We start from the raw sequence: 27545 nt of genomic DNA, 5'->3' as shown, positions 1-27545 counted from the left end.
TGCCTATATCTGATGTGATGCTATAGACCCTTACTTTGCCTACCCTTTATCCTCATTGTCTTGCACTATTGCCACCCTTTGTCTAAATCTACACTGGATATGTTAGAAGTCTAGTGTCAAACAATCCAGTATTAGAAGTGCGCTTCAACATGGCGGAGATAAGATAGATTCCTTGTGATAAACTAGAAGCACAAAACCTGCACTCAACCTCTTACCAAGGGACTTCAAAGCAGAATCGAGACAGATGCTACCCAAAATCTGACAACAATGTCTTAGACTACAGGCAGTGTCACTGGAGGGTAACAGAGCATCATTCTTAGATGTTCAGCAGTACATACATGTTATTGCTAAGGTATCCTATTTAGGGAAAGTCGGTGTGATGTGATCTGCTTGCTTTAAAAAACCAGTCTAACTATTGCTCGTCCAACAGCTTGCACCAAACACAGGATCAAGGTTCCCCCTTAAAATCACACTCTGAAAATAATCATCCTCAACTCACCAAACCTTTATCCTACAAACAAGACTATGGGCCTCATTACGACCCAGGTGGAAAACCATGGTGCTAATAGCACCATGGTCCATGCCGGTAACTTACCGACTCCGCCATGGAGAAAGGGGGAATTACCACCCCATTACAAGGTTGGCGGGGCGGTAATTCCCCCTTCCTCCATGGCCCTTCCCCATTCCCATTTTTGGCCCATAGGGCTCAACGGGAATGGGGAAGGCGCTAAGTATGGTACCGCAAATTGCGGTACCGTACTTCGCACCAAGGTCCCTTTGCGGGTCCCAACTTTAACGGCTGGTGTAGACCAGCCGTTAAGGTCGGGTCTCACAAAGGGACCTCGTAATCAGGCGCTAATGGGTTAACGGCGCCGCAGACTTTTACGGCGCCGTTAACCCATTAGCGCCAGGGTCGTAATGAGGCCCTATGTGTCAAGCAGTAAAGAGGATGCCTGCAGGGCAGGGTTGTGGAAAAAGAAGGACACAAGCAAGGAAGGGCAAACAAAAAGTATGCAAGGGGTCGTGTGGGAGGGAAAGGAAGAGCGGTACATGGATAGCCCATCCCCATCCATGCAAAAAGAGTGAAGGAAATGGAGGATGGAAAATGGAAGATATGTTGGCATAGTGATAGAAGCCAGGGTAAGAATGATGATGGGAGCTGGGTTGACAGAGTGATGGGAGCCAGATTGGGCATAGTGATGCGAGCAGGGGTGGGCGTAGTGATGGGAGCCAGAGTGGGCATAGTGATGCGAGCAGGGGTGGGCATACCGATGGAAGCTGGGGTGGGCATGGTGAGGGAAGCTGCGGTGGGCATAGTCAGTGGAGATGGGTGGGCATAGTGATAGGAGCCGGGGTAAGAATGATGATGATGGGACCTGGGTGGGCATAAGGATGTGAGCCCGGGGTGGGCATACTGATGGAAGCCAGGGTGCATAGTGAGTGAAACTGGGGTGGGCCTAGTCAGTGGAGATGGGTGGGCACAGTGATGGGAGCTGGGGTAAGAATAATAATGGGAGCTGGGCTGGGCATACTGATGGAAGCCAGAGTGGGCATAGTGATGTGAGGCGGGGTGGGCATACTGATGGAAGCTGGGCTGGGCATAGTGAGGGAAGCTGGGGTGGGCATAACGATGGGAGCTGGATTGCGCATAGTGCGGGATCTGGAGTTGGCATAGTCTGGGGAGCCGGGGTGGGCATAGTGTTTTGGAGCCGGGGTGGGCATAGTGAAGGGGGCCGGGCAGGGGTACAAGGTTAACAGAGAGAAGGGGAGGTGGTAGAAACAAAAGAATAAAAATACAGAAGGGTTGGAAGTGGTTAATAAAACACACACACACACACACACACACACACACACTTGCTGAACGGATCCTTCAGTCATGTAGCGAGTGTGTTTGCGTGTTCATTCAGTATTGAGCTGCATGTGACATATGGACGTTCACAACATGCATACATGTTCCTTCTACAAACCCTACTATCAGCGGCATCATACTCCACACGCCTCATCTGCATTTGTGGGCATGACCTTATGGGTCTCTCTTGCCCAAAAGTCAATGTTCTGGATGCCAGGGTAGGCCTCTCGTGATCACCTTACACAAAACGGCACAAACATGGATGACAACCAAACACGCCTCAGCATCATTGGTCAACGTATCCAATCCTGACATTGAAAGCACAGTACGAGGTCTCATCGCAGCAATCTTAGGTGCTTTACCTGTCTGTTTCGTCCTTCACAATGCAGTAATGGCTGGAGAGCCGGTTGGTCTTGGCCTGCTCCGGGGCCTTCTCGCTGACCTCCAGCTCCTGCTCCAGTGAAGAGTGGGTGCTACCATCCCGGCTGATGTTGCTGTTGCGGCTGGGGCTGTTTTCTGTCGACAGCCGGGGCGACTCCGTGTTCTGCTTCAGCGTCTGGAGTTTGGCCAGCGGGATGATGTCACAGTTCTGCGGCCGGTGCCACACTGTCCGCTGGGTGCTGGCATTGTAGTAGTAGAAGCGGGAGGTGTTGGGGTCAAAGAGCTCCCACCACTGGTTCTCATTGGTGCGCTTGATCCGCACTCCAGGCGGTGGGTCCCACACGCACTCCCCAGTGATGAGGTTGGCATACATGCACTCCCGTGTCCGCGGCTCGATGATTTCCACCCATTCCAGCCTGAAAAAAAAGAAAAGGGAGAGAATGTATTAGAACAAGGCATATTTAACTGAAGAGCGCCATTTTCACAACACAGAGAAGATGCAAGGGTTCTAAATGGATGCCTTCAGTGGGGAGGGTCAAGAAATACAACACTAGAGATTTCAGTTACAATGATTTCAGTATCGGAGCAGGAGATCTTCAGCACTTTAACGGCGTGAGAACTATACAAATAACTAAAATGATACGAAACTAAACCAGGGCTTACCCCTTTTAACGCCTTTTAACCCTTTTAAAGCCTTTGAGGCTTTAAAAGGGTACGCACACCGTATAATCAAAGGATACAACTTAATAGCAAGACTGTAATATATCAAGTACCTAATGGCACCACTCAAGTATCTGATCCTCTTTACATTGAAAGGTTCTCAGAATCCTGCTTTTCGGCACTCAGAATTAAAATTCTGCTTGAAGGACTAGATAATGCCATATGCCCACCCTTTCCAAACTATGGGGAACACATCTGCTGTGCTTAGGGTGACCAGATGTCCTGGTGTGGCTGGGACCGTCCCGGTATTTTGCCCTTGGTCCTGGCGATCCTAGAATTTTTTAGGTTTTGAAACCCTGTATGGGGATTTGGGGATGGCTATGGTCCCATTTTGTTTCTGGTAACCCTCGAACAAATGCCATAAACATGTCGAAATCGGGCGGGGAACGGTTCTTCATGCTTGCGTTTCGCTTCTGTTTCATTCCCTCCCTCTTCTTCCATAGCTTCTCTCCTCCAATGGGGGCTGTGAGCTTTCAATAAACACGTACTTTGTGCAGAAAAGGCTGCTGACACAGACGTAGGACTACAGTTTAATGATAGTCCTATGTGTGTTATTTGTTTATGTCCACCAAAACTGTAGTCCTACTTTTATGTCAGTAGCCCATCCCGGTTTTTTTATTTTATAAATCTGGTCACCCTAGTGGTGCTGCCCTATCCCAACCAACACGCTGTACTGGTCTCACTTATTACTAGATTCCACATCTAGGCCCCGGTCTCTATACAAATAGCTTGAACCAAACACTTGTTGCCTCATGCTGGTTATGCTGTTCATTCTAACTCTCCCTCACACTCCTTCGCACTCTGACTATATTTCCCATTGTTAAAGAACATGCCATTCTGGTTTCCCATTCTCAGGCAAAGTATTTCTCCCAAAGCCAAGATTCACTTCCAATCAAAATAAAGAGTAGGAGCTATAGTTCTGAGTCCTGGTTACTAGGAGGGAACATTAAGAAGGAGCAACCAAGGCTCAGGTATTATTTAAAGTGCCGGTTTAATTTTTAGTTGCATAACCAAGCAAACGTTGCAAATTCTTAAAAATCGCACTAGACCTCCAGGGTTAGTTCCTTAGTTTACCTACTCGACCTAAGAGAAATGCACTTGCCCAAAGGTGACTGATGACAAAATAAACCAAAAAAAAGAGAAAAGACTCCCAGAGATCTGCGCCAATTGTTATAAGGTTACAAGTTTTAATGGTCTCATCACAGGTAAAGCCCTTCCTGGTGACACGCGTTTTGGCGAAAAATTGCCTTTATCAAATCAGGGCAGAATCATATTTCTTTGAGTGTCATAACAGATACTTATTACTGTATCATGGGTCAAAACCCTTCATAGCGTGAGCGAATTATAAGTCATGCGTGTCGGCTCTCCTGCATAAAAACTACTCGTCAATGCTAGTGGGGTAACAGATTTTGCAAGCCCTGTGAGGGAGGATCAGAGCCAGTGGTAATTACATGGATACCATCCAAGTGGGTCTTTACAACACAAATGTTCTGGCACCCAATTTCTAAGTCCCAGTAAATTGCACCGAGGTGATGAAGTGCAAAAGGCTGGTGTAAAAAGCAAGCAATATCGCCTTTTTGTCTCCGTTTTTACACTCTGCAGTGCAAATGGAGTAAACACTACCCCCCAGTTAGCTGGCAGGCAGTGTTTACAATGGATTCATATGCAATCTGCCAGCTTTTTGCGTAATTCATAGGAATGCACAGCACTTATGGCAGCATAAAAATGTCATGCCACTGTTAATTCTACTGCAACCGTATGGCAGAGAGAATGGGGGAGGAAGAAACAGATATTCCAGTCCGTGCCCCTTCGCTGCCATACACAAACATTACAATGAGGAATAACACAATATTCACGCAGACAACAAACACGACCCCCATCTGGGTTTCTTGCGCAATAGATCCAGAGGCTGGGCCTGGGGTTTCACAATAGTTCCAGTGAGTCGGTGTTCAGCGCCGGACTGAACCTATGTCATTTCGCACTTCAGACAAGTAGAGGGCTAACTTCGATAGGAAACCTATTTCTGCAATGGCTGGAGCTGCAGTGCTGGGAGTGGGTCCTGCTGGCTTGTCTAGACTGCAACGAAAAAAGTCTGGAATATCACGGTAGCAGTATATACCGGGATAGGATGAAAATATCCAACACCTTTACTGCGAACCCGAAAATTGAGGGGGTGGGGTGGACGGTTGTCGAACTTTTGCACTTTTTCACACAAATATAGATGGAAAGAGGGGAAGGGGTATTAATTGGGAATGAGAGAAGTGGAGTGGGGGGATGTGGGGTCATCTCTCCCCACATTTATTTGTGCTGACAAAGTGCCACAAAAATAATTAAAAAAAAAAGTCTGGATTTTCGGGACCCGCAGTAAAGGATTCGTTTTTTTCACTTAGATCTGTATAGACCTAAATCCACAATGATACAGGCATCCACACTGCAATGAAAGGCCTCCTGGGGACTGCCCTAGGGCTACAACCGTTCTTATGCCGACACATTGCAGTGTGCCAGCACTGCCCATAACACGCACTGCTCTCTCAAGAAGTACTTCTGATCAGCTGATAGCCCTTCCTGGAGTCCAAGCACGCCAGAAAGAAATATTACATGCAAAGTACAGAGACCATAGGATAGATCTGCCCACTTTGGATAGATTGGTTGCTGGCCAACTTGGGTGTGGTCCATTCAAGGAACTTGGAGACCTTTCTGTATAGAGTCTAGCATGTTGTAAAGCTTTAATGCCGCACAAATCACCACCATAGTAGCGCGACGGCACCAGTATCGTCCCCCTGAGTAAATGACGTGCTGTACCCACACCCGGGGAGAACAAACCAAGTCTGGAGGAAGAAGGGAAACTCGGGGGAAAGGGCAGGGGGATAGGATAGGAAAGCACAGAAATAAGAAATTAGGAAGATACGATGGGATTGAGGGAGGGGAATGGGTTTGCAGAAGGTGGCTGCCCAGTTATATAATGGTATACAAAATGGAATTTTGCTTATTGAAAATCAAAAACCCAGAACAGAGAGGAGAATGGATGCTTTGCAGACACCATACATTAAAAGGAGCCACAGATCCTAAGTGTTGGCTTTTAAAGCACATTTACTCGCGTCATACTCCCGCCACAGTAACACCGAATCCAGTCATTTCATTACGCCTTCAGGTTTCTTGGCAAAGCCGGCTGTCTAGAGAATGTTTACGGTGGAGTCCACACCATGGAGTAACCTTGGGGTCAAGTACACCCTGGATAGAAATGTACAAGCTCCATTTATTATTATCAATGAATGCATTAGCAGAGCGGGAGTATACGTGCTTCCATTCGCCATCTACTAACGGAGCGCATATTCGACTCCCCATTTTTCCCCAATGAGTTTTCTTGCCTCATTCCGACCAAAACAGCCCAATATCCATTTACTGCCTTCTTGCGGTTATGTACACATGTGCAGTTGGGGAATGTCTGTTGTGTGCACATCAGCATGCCAGTTCCAGTAGAATAGCCCAAACTGCCCCGTCTACAACAATGATGAACCAGACTGAAGTCTTCAAGTCTCTGCCCTGTTACCCTCATTGCCCTTCCTAAGCACCATTGGGGGGTGGCCAAGGAACAATTGCTGCTCGGTACTCACCTGTGTCTAATTGTGCAAATGTACACACCTCTTACGATGAACACCACAATGTCGGCTGCCTGAGTCACATGTGATTTTGAGGTTTTGTATTTGGGACGCGCCCACGACGGACTTAATCGTATTGGGACGCAGTTGGATTTACCATCGAGAGTAGAAAGATACAGAGAAGTCACTAGGTCGTTAGTTCATTTGTGTGTCCCTAGAGATTGTCAAGGTACTGTGTGCCTCGCGAAGCAAGACTGAAACGCTAGCACCTTGACTAAACGCTGATGGAATGGCCTGAAAACCCGCTATATAGCTGCAAGCCCGCTTCGTAAACTCGGTGAGAAAAAAAAACACCCATTTGCCCCATAATGATCGGTCTACTGGCAATATCTCTGTAGTAAGTGAACGCGTCAAAATATTTGGCAAATAATCCTCTCCAAACTATCGAATTTGACTCAGCAGCACTATGACCAGCGATCAAGTTCTTCTATCCAACCCACCTGAATCGCTAATTGCAGCGTAGATGGGGCACTAGCCTTGGTCAAAGGTGCACATGGCAATGGTTTACTTAACAGCCCTAAATCTTGGGATATGTACATTATCCTCACACAGAACCCGAAACAAAACCAATCAAGGCAAAGCTAATAACCAAATGTTAATGTATGACATCCCCGTTCAGTTTGCTTCCAATCGTAAGATCCAACAAATTGCAGATTCATAAGTGAAGGGGGAAAAGGATCGAAGCCTGGTTACAAGCTGTCAAGCGGAAACGAATGTCAGATTTCTGGCCTGCAGCCATCCTCTCCCAGGATTAGAAGGGCCTCTATAAATTATTCATGCACCAGGTCTTCTACAAGACGTTATCCAGCTGTATTTACTGTCTGCATTCACCACGAAGGCTTTCCATAATCCCTCCTCCTACAGCCTTCAAAGAGGACACTTAATAGGCAGCACTGAGCATCCTCAGTCTCCCGTTCTGATCCAGAAGAATGGGGCTCGCAGTGCACAAGGGAAGCTCCTTCAGACGGCCTTCAGGACCAAGCCGGGTGTTTAGTAAAACTGTTGTGCGGTGTGTGAGTAGTCGTGCGCTCAGGAGAGTTGGACCTCCTCCCGCTCCACACCCCACCAACCCCTGTTGTGTCAACTGCTGGGCGCCCATCTCGAGGGGGTGCAAGTTTAAGGTCTTCACATACGGCAGAACTTGATAGCCCACTGAAAGCAACGTAGTATCCCCCCTTTACTTCTTCTGCATTCACTTTATCAGACATTGAATTTGTTCCTTTACTTCATCTTCACATTGTCACGGCAGCAATGGATAAGGTCATGTTAGATGCAAGGTTAGGGCTGGGGGCCAAGGAGTGAAGGGGGAAGAATATGGGTGACAAAAGAAAGGAGGTTACAGGGGATCTCCCCCTCTAATGATGAAGTGAATGTTACAAGAACGGAAAGACAGATGAAGTAAAGGTATGAAGAGGTAACTGTGACTAAGTGAACATATGGCAAAGTGAATGCAGAAGAAGTAAAGACCTATATACAGCAACAAAGGCAAGGACACCCGTTTTATCTGAAATACCTGGGTCCGAAGGCCTTTCGCCACCAGATCCATTCGCTCTTCAAGCCCTAGGGATCGCAGAGAAGCCTGAAACCAGCAGTGCGCTGAGAGGGGATGTGGGTCCTCGCGTTATACTAAGAAAAGCATAGCCCCCACTGTCAAAAATCTCAAGTGCTTAGAAGCAGGCTAAACACTAGCATTAAGACCTACATACAACCATCAGGGAAGCAATATGGTGAGGAAAATATATTCAGCGCTTCAACATTTTGCACACATTCATTTGACTTGCATGTTACAATTCCTATCTTTTGATATTATTTTATTATTATTAGTATTAGGGTATTTATTTAGCACAGACCGAACTCTGCGAAGCAACGGAGTGTTTTACAATCATAGGAGGAAGAACAAGGTTAGGGGGCAGAGAAACACGGAAGTGGGGATCTAACATGGGAGGGAGGGCAAAAGTCAGCAATGGACCTTTGTAAAATTCTGTATTTGATAAAACCTTTGGGTTTTGCAAAACGAAATGTCAGGAACATCCACGTATATGAACTGGTTCGATAGTCCATTCTAGTGCTTGGCGCCGCTCTTGCAATGGCACGGTATCGGTCAGATTTTAAGCGTCCTTACATTTCCATATTCAGCCAGCCCATTGCCAGGCATCACAGATGACAACCTCCACCTTTTCAAATCACAATGCAAAAGCAGAGAAAGAAGACCACACTATTCCAGGAGACTGGCTGTGCTGCGTTACACAACACGTTACAAGTGCTCCATGAGGCGTGCCGGACAACAGCAACGCCAGCCCAATATCCGCTCCAAGCTCTCCTTTAATGAGCTTGGAAGTAGGGTCCTAGAGAAGAGGTGTGAGTGAAAGGGAACCCTGAGTACTTACTGTGAGGTGGGCGTAGGAGGTGGAGACTTTAGCGTAGCACCAGGTATTATATTGCACTAGAGCCACAAGGAAAGCAGTTTGAGAGCAGGAGAACACTACCCAGTCCGTATAGGTCCCCATCATTCCCTTCTAATGCCAACCCCTTCCAGATCCCTGGAATAGCTCTGTGCGGAGGAAGAGTCTGACAGGCAACATTAGAGAAGGGCTCCTTATGGAAAAGTGGGCGCTTTCCTCGTAACAGTTCCGAGTGCCTGAAACAACTCGAGATTCGCTCTCATCTGTGAGACTAAGCGATTTACACGCCTCCACTGTGGAAGGCTGGGACTTCGGATCTCAATCGTCTTTCGCGTAGCAATTGAAACACAGATACAATAGAATCCAGCCAATCCAGTTTATCCTGGTCGCCTTGAGGCATAGCATCCAGGTCTCAAGCCTGGGACATCAACGGCACCACCTCCCTCCGATACCTTTGGAGCAGGTCCCAGAAAATGGGAATGAAAGCCAATTCGACATCACATGAAATACCTGCTTAATAACCTCACAGCTGTTGGCATTAGCACTTAAGTGAAAGATAAAAGTCGTCATACGCAGGCCAACCTAACCAAACAGGCTACCAAGAGGTTAAAAGTTGCGGTGCTTTAGACATTAACAAATCACAATTGGGGGAAAAAAGCAAACCGTGGCATGACTATGCACACCTCAACAAACCACATTCTAAAGGAACCTATTGCTGAACAGTAAATTACATTAGAAAAAATGGTATCACATGGCTGACGACATCATCAAATGGCACCCTTAAGAAACAATGATGCAGGATTGCCAACAACAAACAGCATTTGTAGAGAAATAGGGCCTCATTACAAGTTTGCTGGTGTGGAATTAACGTGCCGGTATTCACATATACCGGCATATTTCCATGCCAGCCAACTACAAGTTTGCCGGTGAGGTGCCTGAATTACCTCCAGCTAACAGCTGGGGGTAATTCAAACACTGTAACCGTCAAAAATCACTGGTAATACTGCAAAAATCCCTCAAGACAATCCACATGTAGAGTCCCACAAGGATCCTCCTTCTCCCCAATGCTCTTCAACATATACATGGCTGTACTCATCAAGCGCATCAAAAGCCATGGCCTGACGTGCTACAAATACGCTGACAACACACAATTAGACTACAAATTACAAGACACGCAAGAAGGAAACGGCACTAGAGAGCTGCCTCCAAAAACTGTACGCCTGGATGAACTCAAACAACCATATATCCAAAAGAGGAGAGAACAACCACTACATCCCGTGGCCAACAAAACTTGGCACAGCACCTGTCCAAGAAATGTTTCTTCCTCCTACGAGCAGTTAAAAGAATCCTACCATACCTCTCTTTCACTCACAAAACACTCACCATCATCACGCTAATCATGTCCAGATTAGAATATGTCAACACCCTATACCTTGCAATGCCAGAACGACTACTAAAAAAACTTCAACACATCCAAAACGCAACATCCAGAATCCTACTGAAAACACCACAAAGAGAACACATCACATTGTCGTTAAAAATGCTACACTGGCTACCAATAAAACAGCAAATAAAGTTCCAAGCAATGGTCATTAAGCAATCCATGGCTAAGGAGCAGAGTTCATAAAAGAGAAAATAAACGTCTACCAACCAACAAGACCACTCAGATCAAGCAACGACATCCGCCTCAAACAAAAAATGGTAAAACAAAAGAAAGTGCGGAGGATCGTCCTTCTCCCACTTAGCGCCAAAAACCTGGGATGATCTACCAAAAAAAGATACGCAAAACAGGAGACCACCTTCAATTCAGAAAATTACTCAAAACTTGGCTCCTTGACCCTGAAACAGAATAAAAACAGCAGAAAACTAACAACAGAAACAACAATCACTGAAACAGAAAACATCCCCCGGGACATCATACCTTAGACCTCCCCTCCTGAAGGCAGGGAAAGGGTATACCGTTAGCGCAAAACACCACACCATAGCTGAAAAGCAAGTAGGTCAGGACCATAGACCAAAACAAATAGACACCATGACAGGGAAGAGAAGAAAGGACAAAGAAGACAAAAATCTAAGAGGTAAGAAAAACCAAGTAAAAAACAACAAAAAAACAACTAATCCCCCACTAACAAAAACCTTAGGCTCTACGCATATGCCTCTCACACAGAAACTCACACAACCACCTCTCAGCACAGCAAACCGAACGCACTTCACCAAACCGCAATAACAGACGAACAACACAACTGGCAACAACAGCACATGGGCATACCCACTGATCCGATATATGCACACAAGCTAAGCACACAGTGAAAACCGAACTGAAGCTGCCAACAGGCCATCACAGCTCTCACTCTCCTACTCCCTTACTAACCACCCACCCCTCCTCTTTCAGATCAGTGATGTCATCAATGACAGTTGTGATGTCATTTTTGATGTCCTGGGTGTTAGTGTTAGCAGTGCACAGTGGTGCGGGCAGTTATGGTTGCTTAGCCTACCATAACTGGCGAATTTCATGGGTTTTTTGGTTTTAATTCGAACCATAATGTCACGTTTGTAAAGTTTTTTTTTGTGAATTTCACAGGTTTTTAGTAGCGCAACTTAACCATAACGTCCCTTTAAGAAAGTTTATTTTACTGAATTTCGTAGTTTTTTAGTAGGGCAACTTAATCATAACATCCCGGTAACAAAGTTTTTTTAACTGAATATACACTTTCATCATGTGAAATTGGGAGATATGTACTATAAATCCCTTACTTTATATACATTTAACATAGAACATACTGAACCCCCACGCTAATGATATTTGAAAGGCACGGACGAGCGCCTGTGCGTGGACGGGGTCAACACTACCCAAACAGTCAGGGGTATCTGAAATTGTACTATTGTGCCATATGAAAAATGCACAAGATTAAAAAAGAACACAAACACATTGTAAGTACTAATAAGTAACCAATTGAACCTACACGTCTCAAACATTATCCATGCATTAAATTACCATGTAGAATGAAATGGATTATACCATAAAAAAAAGATATGCCTCCAACGTAATTACCTCACAGAAACTGTGCAGCCAAGAGCGACAGTAGACGTACACAGCAGAACTAAAAATTAAAAGGAAATAGTAAGTGAACTTCATTTTTCTTATATGTGTGAGTTCCTTTTTGTGTGAGGTGCAGAACAAATAATGTATTTCTGTTGTTTTGACACAGAAATGTGCAGTACTTTGGAGTGGCTGGAGGAGAATTTTCCACATGGGGAAATGTCAGAAGATAGCGATAATAATGGTACACACTTCTCTGCATAAGCAAATTAATAGTCAGTATTTTATGGGCATTTAACATATATATATTTACTTTTAACAGACCAGGTAAAAAAGAAGAATGTCCACCAAAGAACACAGAGCAAGACAGCCTGAAATGGATAGAAGAGAAAATGGACATACTAAATGAGAATTTTAACGGGTTAAGGCAATTTGTGGAGGAATACGTGAGAGGAAAAATAAGATAACTGTGCCACCTGTAACTGTCCCCCTTCTCCATTTTCTAGTGAACCATTCCCAAACCCTCAAGAAGAACATAAACGTTTTGACGAAACATCCATCCCTTCATCCCCTCACAACCAGCCCGTGTTGAACCCTAATTCCCCTATATTCGTTTCAGTGTCTGCTTGCCCCTCTTTCTCTTGATTGATCTATGTGTGTGTATTAAAAATGTTTTTATGTTCGTTGTAGTGGAATAGTTTGGATCAAAAACATTTTTTTAAAAAGAGTTATGTTGTCCGCAGACAGCGCGCCTGTTCGGGCTGGTCGTAAACAATATAATATGGATGTTCTAAGGGCAATACACCTACCCGTACCATTCGCAACCAAGATGGAACTGATCTTAGAACGCACCAGCTGTCCAAGTAGTCCGTAAATGAACAGAATGGGGGCGTCCTAAGGACATTATACCTCTCCGTACTGGTCACAACCAATATAAAACTGTTCTTAGAGCACACCAGGTGTCCGGGGTGTCTGTAAATGAACAAAATGGGAGTGTCCTAAGGACACTATACCTGTCCGTACAGTCAGCAGAACATCTACGCACATGCGCACCACACCCATAAGTACTGCGAGCATCGCGCCGGTCTGTAACTGTCCGTCTCACTTGTGTCGCACTTTTAATTAGTTTCAGGACCCGAACACTGTCCGTAGAACACCCGCGCGCATGCGCACGTCCTTTACTCTGCATTTGGTGTCCAGCGGGCACCCATTTCCTTCGCGGATGTGTTCACGGCATCATCATGTGACCGCACCCACGCTGAGCATGTGGCCTAATTTGCGCAGTTTGTCTGCTTCCGCAACATTTCAAAATAACTTATACAGACATGGGAAATTATTTTACAGTATAAAATCACCATTTCACATGTCCCATATAAGGGCCCTACCTATCAACATATTGCTTAGAATTTTTGCAACGCTTTTGAGTGATCGATATGGTCACGAGGCACACCCCTCGACCCCTATAAAAGACCACACCCCCGAGCTCATCTTCATTGTACTTCTGGCTATAGCGGATTGAGTTTCGCTGCCTTTAGTGCTGTAGCGAAGATTAGCTGACCAAACCTAATGGCATCCATGGCTGCTGTTGCTTCACCAGCCTTAGCTCCACCCCAAACCCTCCACCGCCACCACCTCCCCAAGGGCCTGTAGAGGGAAATACGCGTGCGGATGTAGAGAGCGAGGAAGAAGAGAATGAGGTGGAGGAACTACAAGCACTCGCCGGGAGTCGTGGGTGTGGCGGTTGTTTACCGTTTTTTGGAAATGTACCAAAAGCACGTGCGAACCAGGTCATGTGTAACCAGTGCAACTTGGTGCTGAGTCGCGGGAGACCTGGAGCGTACAGATTTGGTACGACAAGCATGAAGCGACACTTCGTTCCACAGTGCGGAAATTCGCAAGGTGGTACCATGTGAAGAACGTAGTAGGTTGAGTTCCTCTGCAGCATCCTCTGTGTCCGATCCTCTCACCACAAGAAACACTCCTGTGGGAGAGCGCATCCCTCCAGCTGCCTCACAGGCCATTCGCGATGCTGTTGACCCTTACCTTTCGAGTGTCACAATATTGTGTATTTATTGCGATGCAGTACTCTGCAGGGGAGAAAGTCTTCGAAGTGCTTTTGAGACTACGGTCACAGAGCACCAGAAGAACTGCTTCCTACCGGAGTAAGGCCCACCCTACATCTTTCTCTCTCCACCTGCCCTTTCTTATCCCGTGGTTGGTGTCTTTTCCTTACCCTCCTTTACCCTCCTCTCCTAGTGTTTCGTGTGTAAAAAAATAAAATAATGGAAAACAACAAAAATTACTAAAAATGCTCTTTTCATGGCCTTTCTCAGTTTAACAATGGAACTATCAAATGACCGGTGTAGGCCCCCGTGCATTTTTCAAAAAGTCTGCGGACAGTCGTAGGATGCACAAAAATGTAGGGTGCAAGTGGAGCAAAACCAATGCACTTTTCGCTGGGAGTAAGTGGTGCTCTGAAAAGAGCCTTTTGGTGGTGTTTTGTGTGTTTGAAAAACTGTGGATTCGAAAATACGTAATGCAAAATAGGGGACTATGAATCCAAAAAAGGTTGCAATGCATTTTGTACATTACGAAGAAAAGTCTGATTGCAAGCATATGTGAGATGGACTCCATCTCTGCGAAAAATGAAAGTGCTGCGAAACAAAATGTTTTCATTGTGTAAAGAGGACATGCCAACATCTCTTAGAAAGGCACAAACAGCCTTATTTACATTGCGCCTCGCTTTCTCCATTTGTGGACCAAATGCAGGAGAACGCAGCCACATTTGTCTTTGTGCAATACGGGAAAAAACTACTTGGCAATTTGGAAACATGTCCATGACCTTCGCAAGTCCTTACTTCATTGCAAATTGCAAAGAAATTCCAGAGACATGCCCTAAACTGTTTCCTCCACAATGAATGATAATTATATCAGGATGCTGCCCTGTCTGTAAAGTAGCACAGAGAAGTACCAAGTCCAGCCACGTCATTCCACGCACTCCATGCAGTGCACTTCCACATGAGAAAATCGAAGATCTGCAGATATACCGCAAATTTCTGCATGCACCTTCAACCAATGTATCCATGAGTCTCCCAAAATCCAGATAATCTGTTTTCGAGCACACAGAGCCATAGCAGTCTGGTCTCCTGTCAGGAAAAAGACGTTCTCACTAAATCTCTCCGTTCAGAACACACCCACTGAACTTTACTGACCAATCCGTAGCTTCGCTCATTCTCATTTGCATGCGTCTCCACCCCAGAAACCCCATTGGTAATACGTGTTGCCTGCAGACTACTGCCTTGTCTGCGGACACGTAGAGGATCTGAGCGTGACGACTGTACATTTAAATAGTATTCCCCTTTTCCCCTTTAAGGTGGGCTCTGAAAAGAGCCGTTTTTTCTTTGTTTTTTTGGCAGGTGTCTAACAGACACCTGTTAGTTTGTATTTTTTTTCTTTTTTTTCTTTTTACTTTACTCCTACAATCATTACAGAACCTTCTCCAAAGCAAGCCTTACATTCCAAAAGAACATGCCATTTCCCAAAAAAGATAACAAAACACCATCTGCTTCAAAATAAGCCGCATTACTGGAAACAATGTTCTCGTGGCTGTAGAAAAACATACCGGCTCATAACATGAAAGCACGCATCCCGCGATTGATGGTACACCTCCCACTACTTTGATCAGAACAAAAAACAGAACTGTTGTCCCATTTTCCTCTAGGGAGTAAGCCAGAAATAATAACTATCGCAGTTGGAAAGATGTTAATGACTGCTTGCACCAACTGTTCCAAATCTTCCAACAAAGTAGGTGAACTCACGTAGCCCAAATGGCAAGCACCGTAGTGCAAAACTACCACATGGGGGACTGGTTATCCTACACATATCTCTATAAACTTGGAGAATTGCCGCAACATTGCAATCAGTCGCAGCGCTCCACACCACCTCCACTCCTCTGACATCGAAATTGTGTGCCACATGCCTACTTTCGGAATAGTGCTGTAAACCATGGACAAAAATATCTCCGAGCACCAACACACTGTCTTTTCCTCTGCCATCTTCACTACACGCACTGTCTTTAGACACAAATGCACAATGTGAACATCTAATTGGCTGATGCCTACAGTCCCCTTTCCATGCTGGATTTGCTGTTGAACCCCGTATGTGGCACGCCCTACCCGCGGACAAATGCGGTGTCCGTGCGGCCAGTAACTCTTAGCCAGTCCGTCTACCCTTTCCACATCACTCGCGAATCCATTCCCTCATTGGACACAGCTAAGCAGCTAAGCAGTCACACGGCCATCCACCAATCACATTCAAGATCTCTACATCTAACTCCGTCATCAGAGTTCCGCACTTCAAATGTACTGCTGATCACTCTGAATGCAAGTCGCAAATCATTGCAAAGCACCTACTTCAAAAATTACTGTGCAAGCGTCGCAGATCTCTACTTACAGCTCCATGCATACGCACATGCACAAGTACATTTAAACAAATTAATGCCACTAAATCGGCATAGACAATACATACCAACGCTCCCCCTTTAAGTGCAAGATTTCCGATTTTTCATTGAGAAACCGCACTACTTCTTACTGTCTCCCGCATAACCTATACATACGTAACAACCCTCCCAATTTAGGCGCGAAACTCAATTTCCATTAGAAAATGTCATAATTGTTTACTGTCTTCCGCCTAAATTAATGCTACTTCCAATGCGATCGTATGAGAAAAATAAACGTTCCCGATTGCTGTGGTGACATCTCCCTCTGAGGCTCTCCCGATTTTTTGCATTTGTGCATATAATATGAAAGTAGTCACATTTTTCCCATCTACTATAATGATATATCACTTCCAAACCTCTCTGCTATGGACAACACAGCTTAAAAAAACAAGGGAATTTCATGAACTGAAAATTGTACTAATTTCCGAAGCAGGTTCAACTAACATACTGCAAATAACATATAAAGGCTGCACATAGTGAAATGAAATGCACACATGCACTGTGTGCAGATATCATAGGAGAATACTCCGACGAAAAATGCAAAATGAATGTGTACATTAACATCACTGCTTTAAACGCAAAGTTACTAACTTCTTCCTTTTACAATTGCAGTGAAGACTACTCGCCTGAAAATCAACAGCATCTACACTGCAAACAACATTTCCGAAGCAACCTGGTCATTCTGCAAAAAAAAGTAAGTACAGTACTACCTTTATATTTTTACTGTTCCTCTGTGTGGATTATTTATGTAATTTGCGCACCAAAAAAAACATTGATTTCTGAACCATTCTACCCACAAATCCCTATTTATTAAACAAAGAATAACAGGCAGAATGGCAAACAAATCCCTGTCTTTTTGTAACACAAATAACATACAGAAGCCTTAGAATGTTAGTACTACAAAACAAATAGCTGTTTTAATTTTAAACCATTACGTTTACTATTATTGCTTCTCCTCACAACTAGCTCACTTTTGACTCTCATCTGAAGCACAGTATAGTAATATACAAACTCATGCACGCATGCACACAGCGCACATACATTATAAAACAGACCAAACCATGCTTTTTTTTTTTTCAACAGACCCCAAAGAATGCCTACCAAAAAGCAAGTCCGTAGAAAGGAACGCAGAAATAGAGCAAATAATAATAAAAGTGTCCAAAGTAAGCATCCATCTCTAGCAGAGTTTGTACAGAACATTGAAACAAAACAGCTAATACAGTCATTTAGCAAAATGACCAGGTTACTCACCATAGTGACCACCTTACTCCTAATCCATTGTCCCCTTTCCTCCATACTTATGGGACATCTCTCCGTCCTGTGGGACGGGACCGGAGCACTTTGTAAAAAGCAATCACATTTTTTTCAAAAATGTGTCCCTCCTCTCTTTCCTGCGTGGGGCCCGACACGCGGCCGTAACCCCGCCCACCTTGGCTCCGCCCCACGCATCGCCCATCAGTCCTTTTCCATCACAGGGTCCAAGACCCATTAGCAATAACAGAGGAACCTTATTAGAGGGGACGGCGGGCGGGCGTATGGAGGAAAGGGGACTATGGACTAGGAGTAAGGTGGTCACTACGGTGAGTAACCTGGTAATACTCCTACATCCAGTCCCCTTTCCTCCATACTTATGGGAGATTCCCAAGCACTCCTTACAGGAACTATGGGTGGATGGAAATACGCCTTACTGAAACAGGTTCTTCAGCACAGCCTGGGCAAACTGAGCGTCGGCCCTAGAGCTCATATCGAGGCAGTAATGCTTACAGAAAGCAGATGGGGAGGCCCAGGTAGCCGCTCTAGCGATGGACTCCCAGGGAACATACTTCTGAAAAGCAACCGCAGCTGCCTTGCCTCGCACCTGATGCGCATGAATACCTTTAGGTGGTTTCAGCTTTTGGACGGTGAAAGATTCCGTGATACAGGCAGCAATCCATCTGGAAATGGATGCCTTAGACACCGGCCTGTCTGGGGTTTACCGAAGGTCACAAACAGTTGGGAAGAGCTCCGAAGCTCAGCAGTCCTGTCCAGGTAGAACTTAAGAGCTCTTCGGACATCCAGGCAGTGTAGAACCCTTTCCGCCTCTGAGGCAGGGTTCGGAAAAAAGAACGGAAGGGAAATCGTCTGATTCAGATGGAATTCGGTCACTACCTTTAGTAGGAAAGCTGGGTTAGTCCGAAGGACTACCTTGTCCTTGTGAAAAACCAAGAAAGGATGCTCCACCGACAATGCCTGGAGCTCACTCCCTCTCCTGCTGACGTAACGGCAACCAGAAAGGACACTTTCCAGGACACGTTCTTGAGGTCAACCGTAGCCATTGGCTCGAAAGGTTTATGGCACAGCGCCGTCAGGACTACGTTTAAGTCCCAGGGCGGGTGCAGAGTATGAACCGGAGGGTAGATGCATGTCAAACCAGCAAAATGTCTCTTCACCACCAGGTTAGTTAACGAATAAGAACACCGGTCTGTAGAGAGGTAGGCGGAAATCGCAGAGAGATAAGTCCTGCAGGACAAGACATGAACACCTGACTCCGCTAGGGAGGAGACAAAGGACAGCACCGTGTCAATCGTCGCCACCCTCGGGTCCAATTCTTTCTTCAAACACCAATGACAGATCCTGAGCCATTTACTCTTGTATTGGGATCTGGTCAAGGGTTTCCGGGCTGCCTGGAAAATGCGTATGTTATCCGCAGACAAACCCAAAGGCTCTAGCGCCGTGAACTCAGGCACCATGCCGCCAAGTTGAGCGATTGTGGGGAGGGGTGCCACATCTGCTGTTCCCCTTGGTGAAGAAGATTGGGAGTTACTGGTAACCTGATTGGCGGACACGCCGACAGGTGTTGAAGTTCTGATAACCAAAACCTGGCCGGCCACCACTGAGCTATCAGTAGAAGAGAACAGTTGACAGAACTTTTCAACTTCCAAATTGCTCGATGAACCAGAGGAAGAGGCGGGAAGGCGTAAGCTCTCATGTTGTGCCATGGGATCTCGAGTGTGTCCCCCATAGAGGAGGCTCCCAGCCCCCCTCTGGAGGCGTACTGAGGAAGCTTCTTGTTCATCGCCGTGGCGAAGAGGTCCACCTTTGGTGTGCCCCAACGCGAGAAAATCCATGATAGGATCTCCGCCTTAAACTCCCACTCGTAGCTGACCTCTGTCTGCCGGCTGAGGGCATCCGCGGTGACATTCAGCCGGCCCGGGATGTGCACTGCAAGCAGCCAGACCCCATGAAGCACGGCCCACTCCCAAATCTGAATGGCCAGATCCACAAGAGGGGGAGACTTTGTTCCCCCCTGCTTGTTTATGTAGTACATTGACACCACATTGTCCGTTCTTATGCAGACCACCTTGTTGACAATGAGAGGTCTGAACGCCTTGAGCGCCAGAAAAATCGCCAGAAGCTCCAGTTGATTTATGTGCAGGAGCTTGTCCTGAGGTGACCAGAGGTCCGAGACCTGAAGAAGATCTAACGTTGCACCCCACACGAAAAGGGAGGAGTCTGTCGTGATTGTCACCATGGGGCTTGGGTCCTGGAACCCGCCACCCACTGACAGGTTGCTGAGAGAAAACCATCAGTCCAGGTCCACTCTCATGGAATCCGGAATCATTATCCGTTCGGAATCCGGGTCCACAGCCTGACGCCAGGAACTCCGAAGAGCCATCTGGGTCCGCCGAATTTTGAGACGAGCAAGAGGAAGAGCCAGCACACACGAGGCCATGAGGCCCAGAAGCCTCTGGAACCACCAGGCCGATGTGCTGTCCGACTGCGTAAACATCTGGCACGTGGCCAACAGATCCGCCATTCTGTCCCCGGTCAGATACACACAGCAGTCTATCGTGTTCCAACGAAACCCAGGAAAGTCAGGTCCTGTGAGACCGTCATGGAGGATTTCCGCCAGTTCACCGACAGCCCAAGATGGAACAGGAGCTGAAGGAGAGGCTGGAGGTTGCTTGCTGCTGCCAACGGGCAAGGGCTGCGTAGGAGCCAGTCGTCCAAATAGGGATACACATGGATACCCTGGAGACGAAGATGGGCCGCGATCACCGACATCTTCGTGAAGACACACGGCGCCGAACTGAGGCCAAAAGGAAGCACCCGAAACTGGAAGTGCTCCTCTCCCAGAGAGAAACAGAGATATCTCCTGTGTGGGTTCCAAATCAGGATATGCATGTACGCATCCTGAAGATCCACCACGCTGAGCCAATTGCCTGCCTGCAAAGAGGAGCAAATTTGCCCGGGCGTGATCATCTTGAATTTCTCTTGGGGTAGGGAAAGATTGAACTGGGATGGTGCGCAGGCCAGCCTGGTTGGGTTTGGGCACCGTAAACAGCCGGGAGTAGAAGCCCTCACCTCGCTCCCCAAGGGGAACGGGTTCCACAGCTCTGAGGAGCAGAAGTTTCTGAACCTCGGCCTTGAGGGAGGGTGAGCCCGACAGCTGAAAAGGAGAGTTGAGGGGTGGGGTAGGGGGTAAAGGTAAGCGGAAGCCCGCTCGAGCGACTGACAAGACCCATCTGTCTTCTGTGATGGTCTGCCACGCCTCCCAATGAGACGCAATGCGTCCTCCCACCGGGGTCTCGTGCGAGTGCTGAAAACCCTCATTTGGCAGGTTTATCGGTGGCGGTGCCACCTGAACCTGATGAGGAGGCTGAGGAGCGGGAGAAATACCGCGTACGCTGTTGTCTACGGCGGTTATTCCCCGCAGGAGTATCCACTGTGCGATTTTTGCAGTCGAGGAAGCCCCTAAAACCAGAGGAAGGTCGACCTTGCGACAACGGCCTTTGAGTCTTGAAGGGAGGTTTAACCAGAACAGACAATGATTTAGCCGTCTGAGTGCTATCTTTGGTTTTGGTGAGCTCTACATCAGTAGAAGAGTGAAAAAGCTCCTTACCATCAAATGGAAGGTCCAGGACCTTGTCTTCCACCTCCTTCGAGAACTTAGTGGCATGCAGCCATGCTTGCCGCGAGGTATCCACCCCTAACATCAGACCCTGAGCCGAGGTGTCTACGTGATGAGCCGCAGCCTCCAGGAGATCCTGGGCCAAGACCCTGGCATCGGAAAGGCCTCCTCTGAAATCCTCCAGCTTCTCGACCGGGCTATGCTCCTCAAACTCTGACAGACCTCTCCACATCCGCATGTTAGCTCCCACAAAATCAATTCTGCATTGGCCTGCCTGAGCTGCAAGGCCGAATTGGCAAAGATTTTCCTCCCTAGGTAGTCCAGGAGTTTGTACTCCTTCGCCAAGACCCGAGTCGCCGTCGCGGAGGAGGAAGCTGCAGGTCTGGATTGCAACGTGGCCACAGCCACCACTGTGGAGGAGGGAGGCGGACAAGACGACAAGGCCATTTCTTCCGAGGAATGTAGCCTGTACCGCGCGTCAATCTTTTTATTGACAAAAAGTCCCGAGTGTGGCTTTTCCCAAACTATTTGGACCTCGGCCAGAACGTCCTTCTGCAAGAACAAGCCGGTACGCTCCAAAGGAGACAAGGTGAACGCCCCAGAAAGCACGCCCTCCTGCGGAGCAGGTGCCTCGGGCACCGGAACATCCAAGAAGCTCATCATGTCCAGTACCCGGTCATGGAAAGCTCTGGTAGAGCGGGGCAGGTCCTCGTCGCCTTGACGGTCATCTGACAGGTCCGGCTCCTGCTGAGCCGAGTCAGGCACTGCCTTGTCCACTGGGGACAATGGCGGCACAGGCGGAGGCGCAGGGGGAGGCACCACGGGCAAGGGAGGCGCCGGCGGAACCACCAACGGGACGGTTGGAGCCAGAGGCGCGGGTGGACATATCTCCTTGAAAAGCCCCTTGAAATATTCCCTCATGGGGTCGGTGCGCATAAGCGCTTGAAACTTACCGAAAAAGGCGTCCTCAGGAGATTGTTTCGGAACCTGAGGAGGCCTCTCATGAGGTGGACAAAACCAGGGACGCAACGGGGACGGGTGCCACACCGGCCCCTCCGCCGACGTATCCACATAAATCAAGGGAGCCGCCCCCACGGGCAACAAAACATTGTGCGGAAGAGGCATCCGGGCGTTCCAATTAAAAGCTGGCCGGTAAGGATGCGCACAAGGGACCTTAGGTTCACCCGAAGGACCGAACCCTACACCAGGGGCCGATGGCGTAGTTGTAGGGGTAGTACCTAAAATGGCCGCCGTGGTCGTGGCGGGAACGGGCGCCATTTTGTCCTCATCTGAGGGGAACTGCGGCACGTGACGAAGTGAGGCAGGGGTCCCCATCGATGGATCAGGGGTCTTAATTTTAGCCTTAATGTAAGGAACCTCGGCAGAGCCGGTACTATGAGGCCTGGAATGTTTCTGCGACTTACCAACCGCCAACTGAGCCTTCGAAGGAAGAGCCTTGGCACTGCCGGTAAAAGAAGAAACCTTCTTTGCCCCCTCAACAGATCTGGTGTCACCACAAGAGCGGGAACGGTGCTTTGTTACCGACAGGGCCTTGCCCTGCCCCTCGGAACTGTTGGTAGCCTTAGCCTCTGTACGAGGAACCTCGGACCTAGGCCCGGTAGAAGCCTTATCGGCACGGGCCTCGAACATGCGTTCGGTGACCTCAAGCCCAGCCAAGACCTCGGGGCGTACCCCGGTTTTGTTTTTGAGGGAAGCCGAAAGAGCGGCCTCAGATCAAGCTCCGGTACCCCACGACTCAGTAGAACTGGGTCTACACACAGTCCCCACAGGAGGGGCCTCGGAGTGTACTCCGGTGAACACAGGACCTTACGGAGACCCTCAGAGAAAACTTTGGTAGAATTATTAGGCCCGACAGGCACCTCAGGGCGAACCCCGGTAACAGAGCGATCGACGACCCCCCCGGCTCGAGAGGAACCCGGGAAGGTATCCCCCGGCCGGGGTACTCTGAAAATCAAAGAGCTTACCGGGTGTTTTTTCTTCTCGTCGATGAACGCCTGAAAATGCGAAGGAGGAGTCCGACCGAACACCACCTCCCACCGCTCCAACCGACGTTGAAGAGCCCGGACCGAAAGGGAGTCACAGTAAAAACAGGAGTCCCAACGGTGTTCCGGACCCAAACACTCTAAACAAAGAGGATGGGTATCCCCCCTCGCGAAGCGACAGTGACACGATGAACAGTCTGGAAAATCTAGTTTAAAAGACATAGACAAACTAGTAAACGAACGCTAGTGAGAGCCAGAGAGGGAAAAACGGAAGAAAAACATCCGAGGATGCAAGTGTGTCCGGCCCCGATCATGCGGAGAAAAGGACTGATGGGCGATGCGCGGGGTGGAGCCAAGGTGGGCGGGGTTACGGCCGCGTGCCGGGCCCTGCGCAGGAAAGAGAGGAGGGACACATTTTTGAAAAAAATGTGGATGCTTTTTACAAAGTGCTCCGGTCCCTTCCCACAGGACGGAGAGATGTCCCATAAGTATGGAGGAAAGGTGACGGGACGTAGGAGTACAAAGGAAGCTTCAACTACCAAAACTTTGGCTCCTCTATCAAATTGTGGCACGAAACAGAAAACGCTTTACAAAAAGTCAGCTGCCAGTACTGCTAACAATGCTCCTATGAATCCTGATATACTAGCAAGAACCCATAGTAAAAAAAGTATTTTAGCAAAAATGTTTCGCCACGGAGTCCTTCAGAATTTAATAAGAAGAGGAGCAAAATCGTCCTCAACCCTTAACACCTACCGTAGAAAATTAATTCCACAAGCTCTCGTAGACAGTGCAATCCTTCTCAAAAGGAAGTTATTTATTTTAGTGTTAAATAGGATGAAACCACTAACAAAACTAAGTACTAAACTACAAAAGAAACTTCTCAATAAACGGAATGTCAACAAAAATAACTTTTTAAATATTTGTGGAGGTGAAAGGAGTCACACAACAACAACAGAACCATATTTTAATGAAGAAGCATACAAACAAAATCAAACAAACACAATTGCAATCCATAGCAGTGGACGAGGGTATGAAAAAATCAATACCATCATGGAACAAGAAACACTGCTTGCAAAAGTATCCCCTAAAAACTCAGAATTACCTCTCCATTCGACTGAAGCAGACCGTCCAGTATACAAATGGCCATGCACGTCAATGTGTAACATTCCCAATAAATCTTTCAAATCTTTACGTGAGTTCCTCTATCAGTATGTGAAAGGTAAAGACAAAATCAAAATGAAAGTGCTACAAAATATGGATATCTGTCCAGTGCGCAAATACACAGGACTACAAGAACATTCATTAGCCTGCATTTCAGGACCTATTTGCAAAAGCACCTTCCATGATATCAAAAGGATATCAATACATCATTCAAATGTAAGAAATCTAGTGTATAAACTGTACTATGCTAAAAGTCAAGCTTTAGAATTAGCCAATTTAAATAACACTCTTCTGCATGGTACACCCAAATACCTACAAGAAGAAGTGGACCGTATCCAGAGAAAATATTTTGGCAGTGAAAGCCACTTCCAAATGCAATAGTTTTAGAACAGACTAGCAACAATTCTGCACATTGTAATCTTCTATTACACACATACAAAAAAGAAATACTAAAATTTAAAATTACATCGAGTGAAGTAGCAAACCACGTGTGTGTGTTGCCGCAGACCGTTTTACAAAAGGAACACAAAAACTATAGACGTAACATACAAAATAGAAGACAGTGAAGATTCCAAATTATTTGAATTAGCGCTCTACCTTTTAGCAGAAAACAAATACCAAATAAGTTAACCCCTAATAAGTTGCAGTTACTGCACTACAAAACTGGACAACAACCAAACTCCTTCACGTGCTATCACAAATAATTTGGAATTATTCCCACTACCAAAACCTCTGCAACAACTCAATTTGTATGAGAGCATCATAATTCAAACAATTCACCCATTTCAAGCAACAATACGCCTTCAACCAAAAACAGCAACATTACCTCCCTCTGAATTGGTGAAAGGCATTTGTGGCAAAGTAGTTTATTTGCCATTAGATCTGACAGAAAATGTGCACACTCTAGGAGTGCAACTTTCAATAGAGCATTCTTTAATTGTCTTAGTAAATGGTGTACCAACAAGAGACTAAATAATGTGGCAAAAACTGGTGGACTTACATGAAATTAGACAAGCCTTGCAATATCTGAAAGACAATAACGAATACTACAAAGAAATAAACATTGAAGAAAGCTTAAGGGAAACAACTGAACTAATTCAAGAGTCATCAGAAACTGGCCAATTTGAACTTCTGGATACTGCTGCAGTATCCACTCTTTTGGACCATTACACAATTCATCCATTGCACTCTAATGAGAGCATAGATGATGCACTAGAAACTTACCAAATGCGACAAACCAAAGGGTCACCAATGAGCATATGGGAAAAAAGTATAGAAGCACGTGCTTTTCCACTGCTATTTCTTACTGGCAAAGGCGGAAGATACGATGATAGACCCCCTCAGATTACGGCCTCAGAATACCGCTCATTACGAATGTATTCTCAAGATCCTAGATTTAGACAAAATGTGGATTATATATTCCACCTACTCTTTGAAAGTGAACTAGCAACCCTATGTTACGGAGTTGCACACATATTGAAATCTGGAACCCACTTTCAAAATATGTCAGCTATGCAATTAATACAAAAAGTGCAAGAAAAAGATGAGGTTTTACAATCAAGTATAACAAATCTGTTTGCAAACATGCATGGTACGAAAGAATACTGGTTCCGACGGCATGGAGATGTACGTTGTATGATCAGAAACCTTGACCACCCACTTGGTTTGTTACATTAAGTTGTGCAGAGTATGCATGGGAAGATTTACATGATTTCCTACGCATATCAAACAACAACAAAACCAACATAGATATACTAACACCTGGAGAATGTTGCTCTCTAGATCCTGTTAATGTGTCAAGATATTTCCATCATCGTTTCATTGCTATGCTACACTTTATTTGTAATAAAACTGTTCCTCCCCTCGGAGAAGTGCAACACTTCTTTTGGAGAAAAGAATACCAAACCAGAGGAGCACTGTATATTCACATACTTTTATGGATCAAAAGGTGCACCTAAATTTGGTCAGGACAGTGATGTCACTGTTTTGCAGTTCATCCAAAAATCTGTCACTTGTGAAATCCCTTCACAACGGACACAGTGACCTTCATAGACAGATTTTACAATTTCAATGACAAATGTGGCAAATATTGTCGTAGCAAATACAAAAGCAAAGGGAAATACTACACCAAATGCCGCTTTGGTTTCCCTAGACCAGTTACAGAAACAGGTGAAGTGAACAACTTCATGTCTTCAGTTCGACATAGTGTTAAATGTAAATCACCTAAGAACATGTATTACATAAAAAGAACATAAGAATCAAAATATATCAATGATTACAATGCAAACATAGATGTGCAGTACATAGCAGACAATTCCACTGCAGTTGCATGATATGTTACAGCCTACTTAACAATAGAAGAAAAAACAGAGCTTCAAGACCTCTGGAATGACCTATCATCAGACAAAACACTATCTCAGAAATTGTACAGCCTAGGCATAAAAATGCTCTCTCATAGAGAATGTGGCGCCTATAAAGCTGCAGATCGTTTAACCGGTACTGCTTTGTATGGAAAATCAGAAAACATAGGATGGCTAAGTCTCGGTCCTGCTAAATCTAGAAAAAGAGTTCTGAAATCATATGAGGACATATAAACAATTGCCACAAATGATCCCAACAGCCAAGACATTTTAAAAAACAATTTACTGGACACATACTACCCGAACAGGAGTACCACTTTGGAAACCATGTGTCTATACCACATAGCTCAAAACTATGCATTCAAAAATATAAAACCCAATGAAAGCAAAGGTAGATATAGAGTAACAGATTGTGAAGGCAGCTTAGTGAAACTTACCAAACGAAGCTTAATTAATCATTTCAAATTGTCATTAAAAACTCCTCAACAGAAAGAAATATATTACATGTCCCTGCTACAACTTTTTAAACCATGGAGAAAAGAGGAAGAGATACTAGATAACTATGACTGCTAGGAAGATGC

The 27545-nt window shown here is 46.1% G+C and overlaps 1 protein-coding gene across 2 annotated transcripts in view; it reads right to left on the bottom strand.

Annotated features, from left to right (window-relative positions):
* The window catches only part of ARHGAP39 (Rho GTPase activating protein 39), a 1402702-nt gene that overhangs the window by 921099 nt on the left and 454058 nt on the right, over positions 1-27545 (bottom strand). For both annotated transcript variants that reach the window (XM_069621770.1, XM_069621771.1), the window contains exon 2: positions 2212-2646. In XM_069621770.1, coding sequence (XP_069477871.1) covers positions 2212-2646 — 435 coding nt within the window. The remainder of the gene's footprint in view (positions 1-2211; positions 2647-27545) is intronic.

This window comes from Ambystoma mexicanum, chromosome 5q (assembly GCF_040938575.1).
Source record: "Ambystoma mexicanum isolate Mex_15411 chromosome 5q, UKY_AmexF1_1, whole genome shotgun sequence".
Taxonomy (NCBI): Eukaryota; Metazoa; Chordata; class Amphibia; order Caudata; family Ambystomatidae; genus Ambystoma; species Ambystoma mexicanum.
Note: the sequence above shows the minus strand (reverse complement) of the source record. Positions and strands in the feature narration are given on the sequence as shown.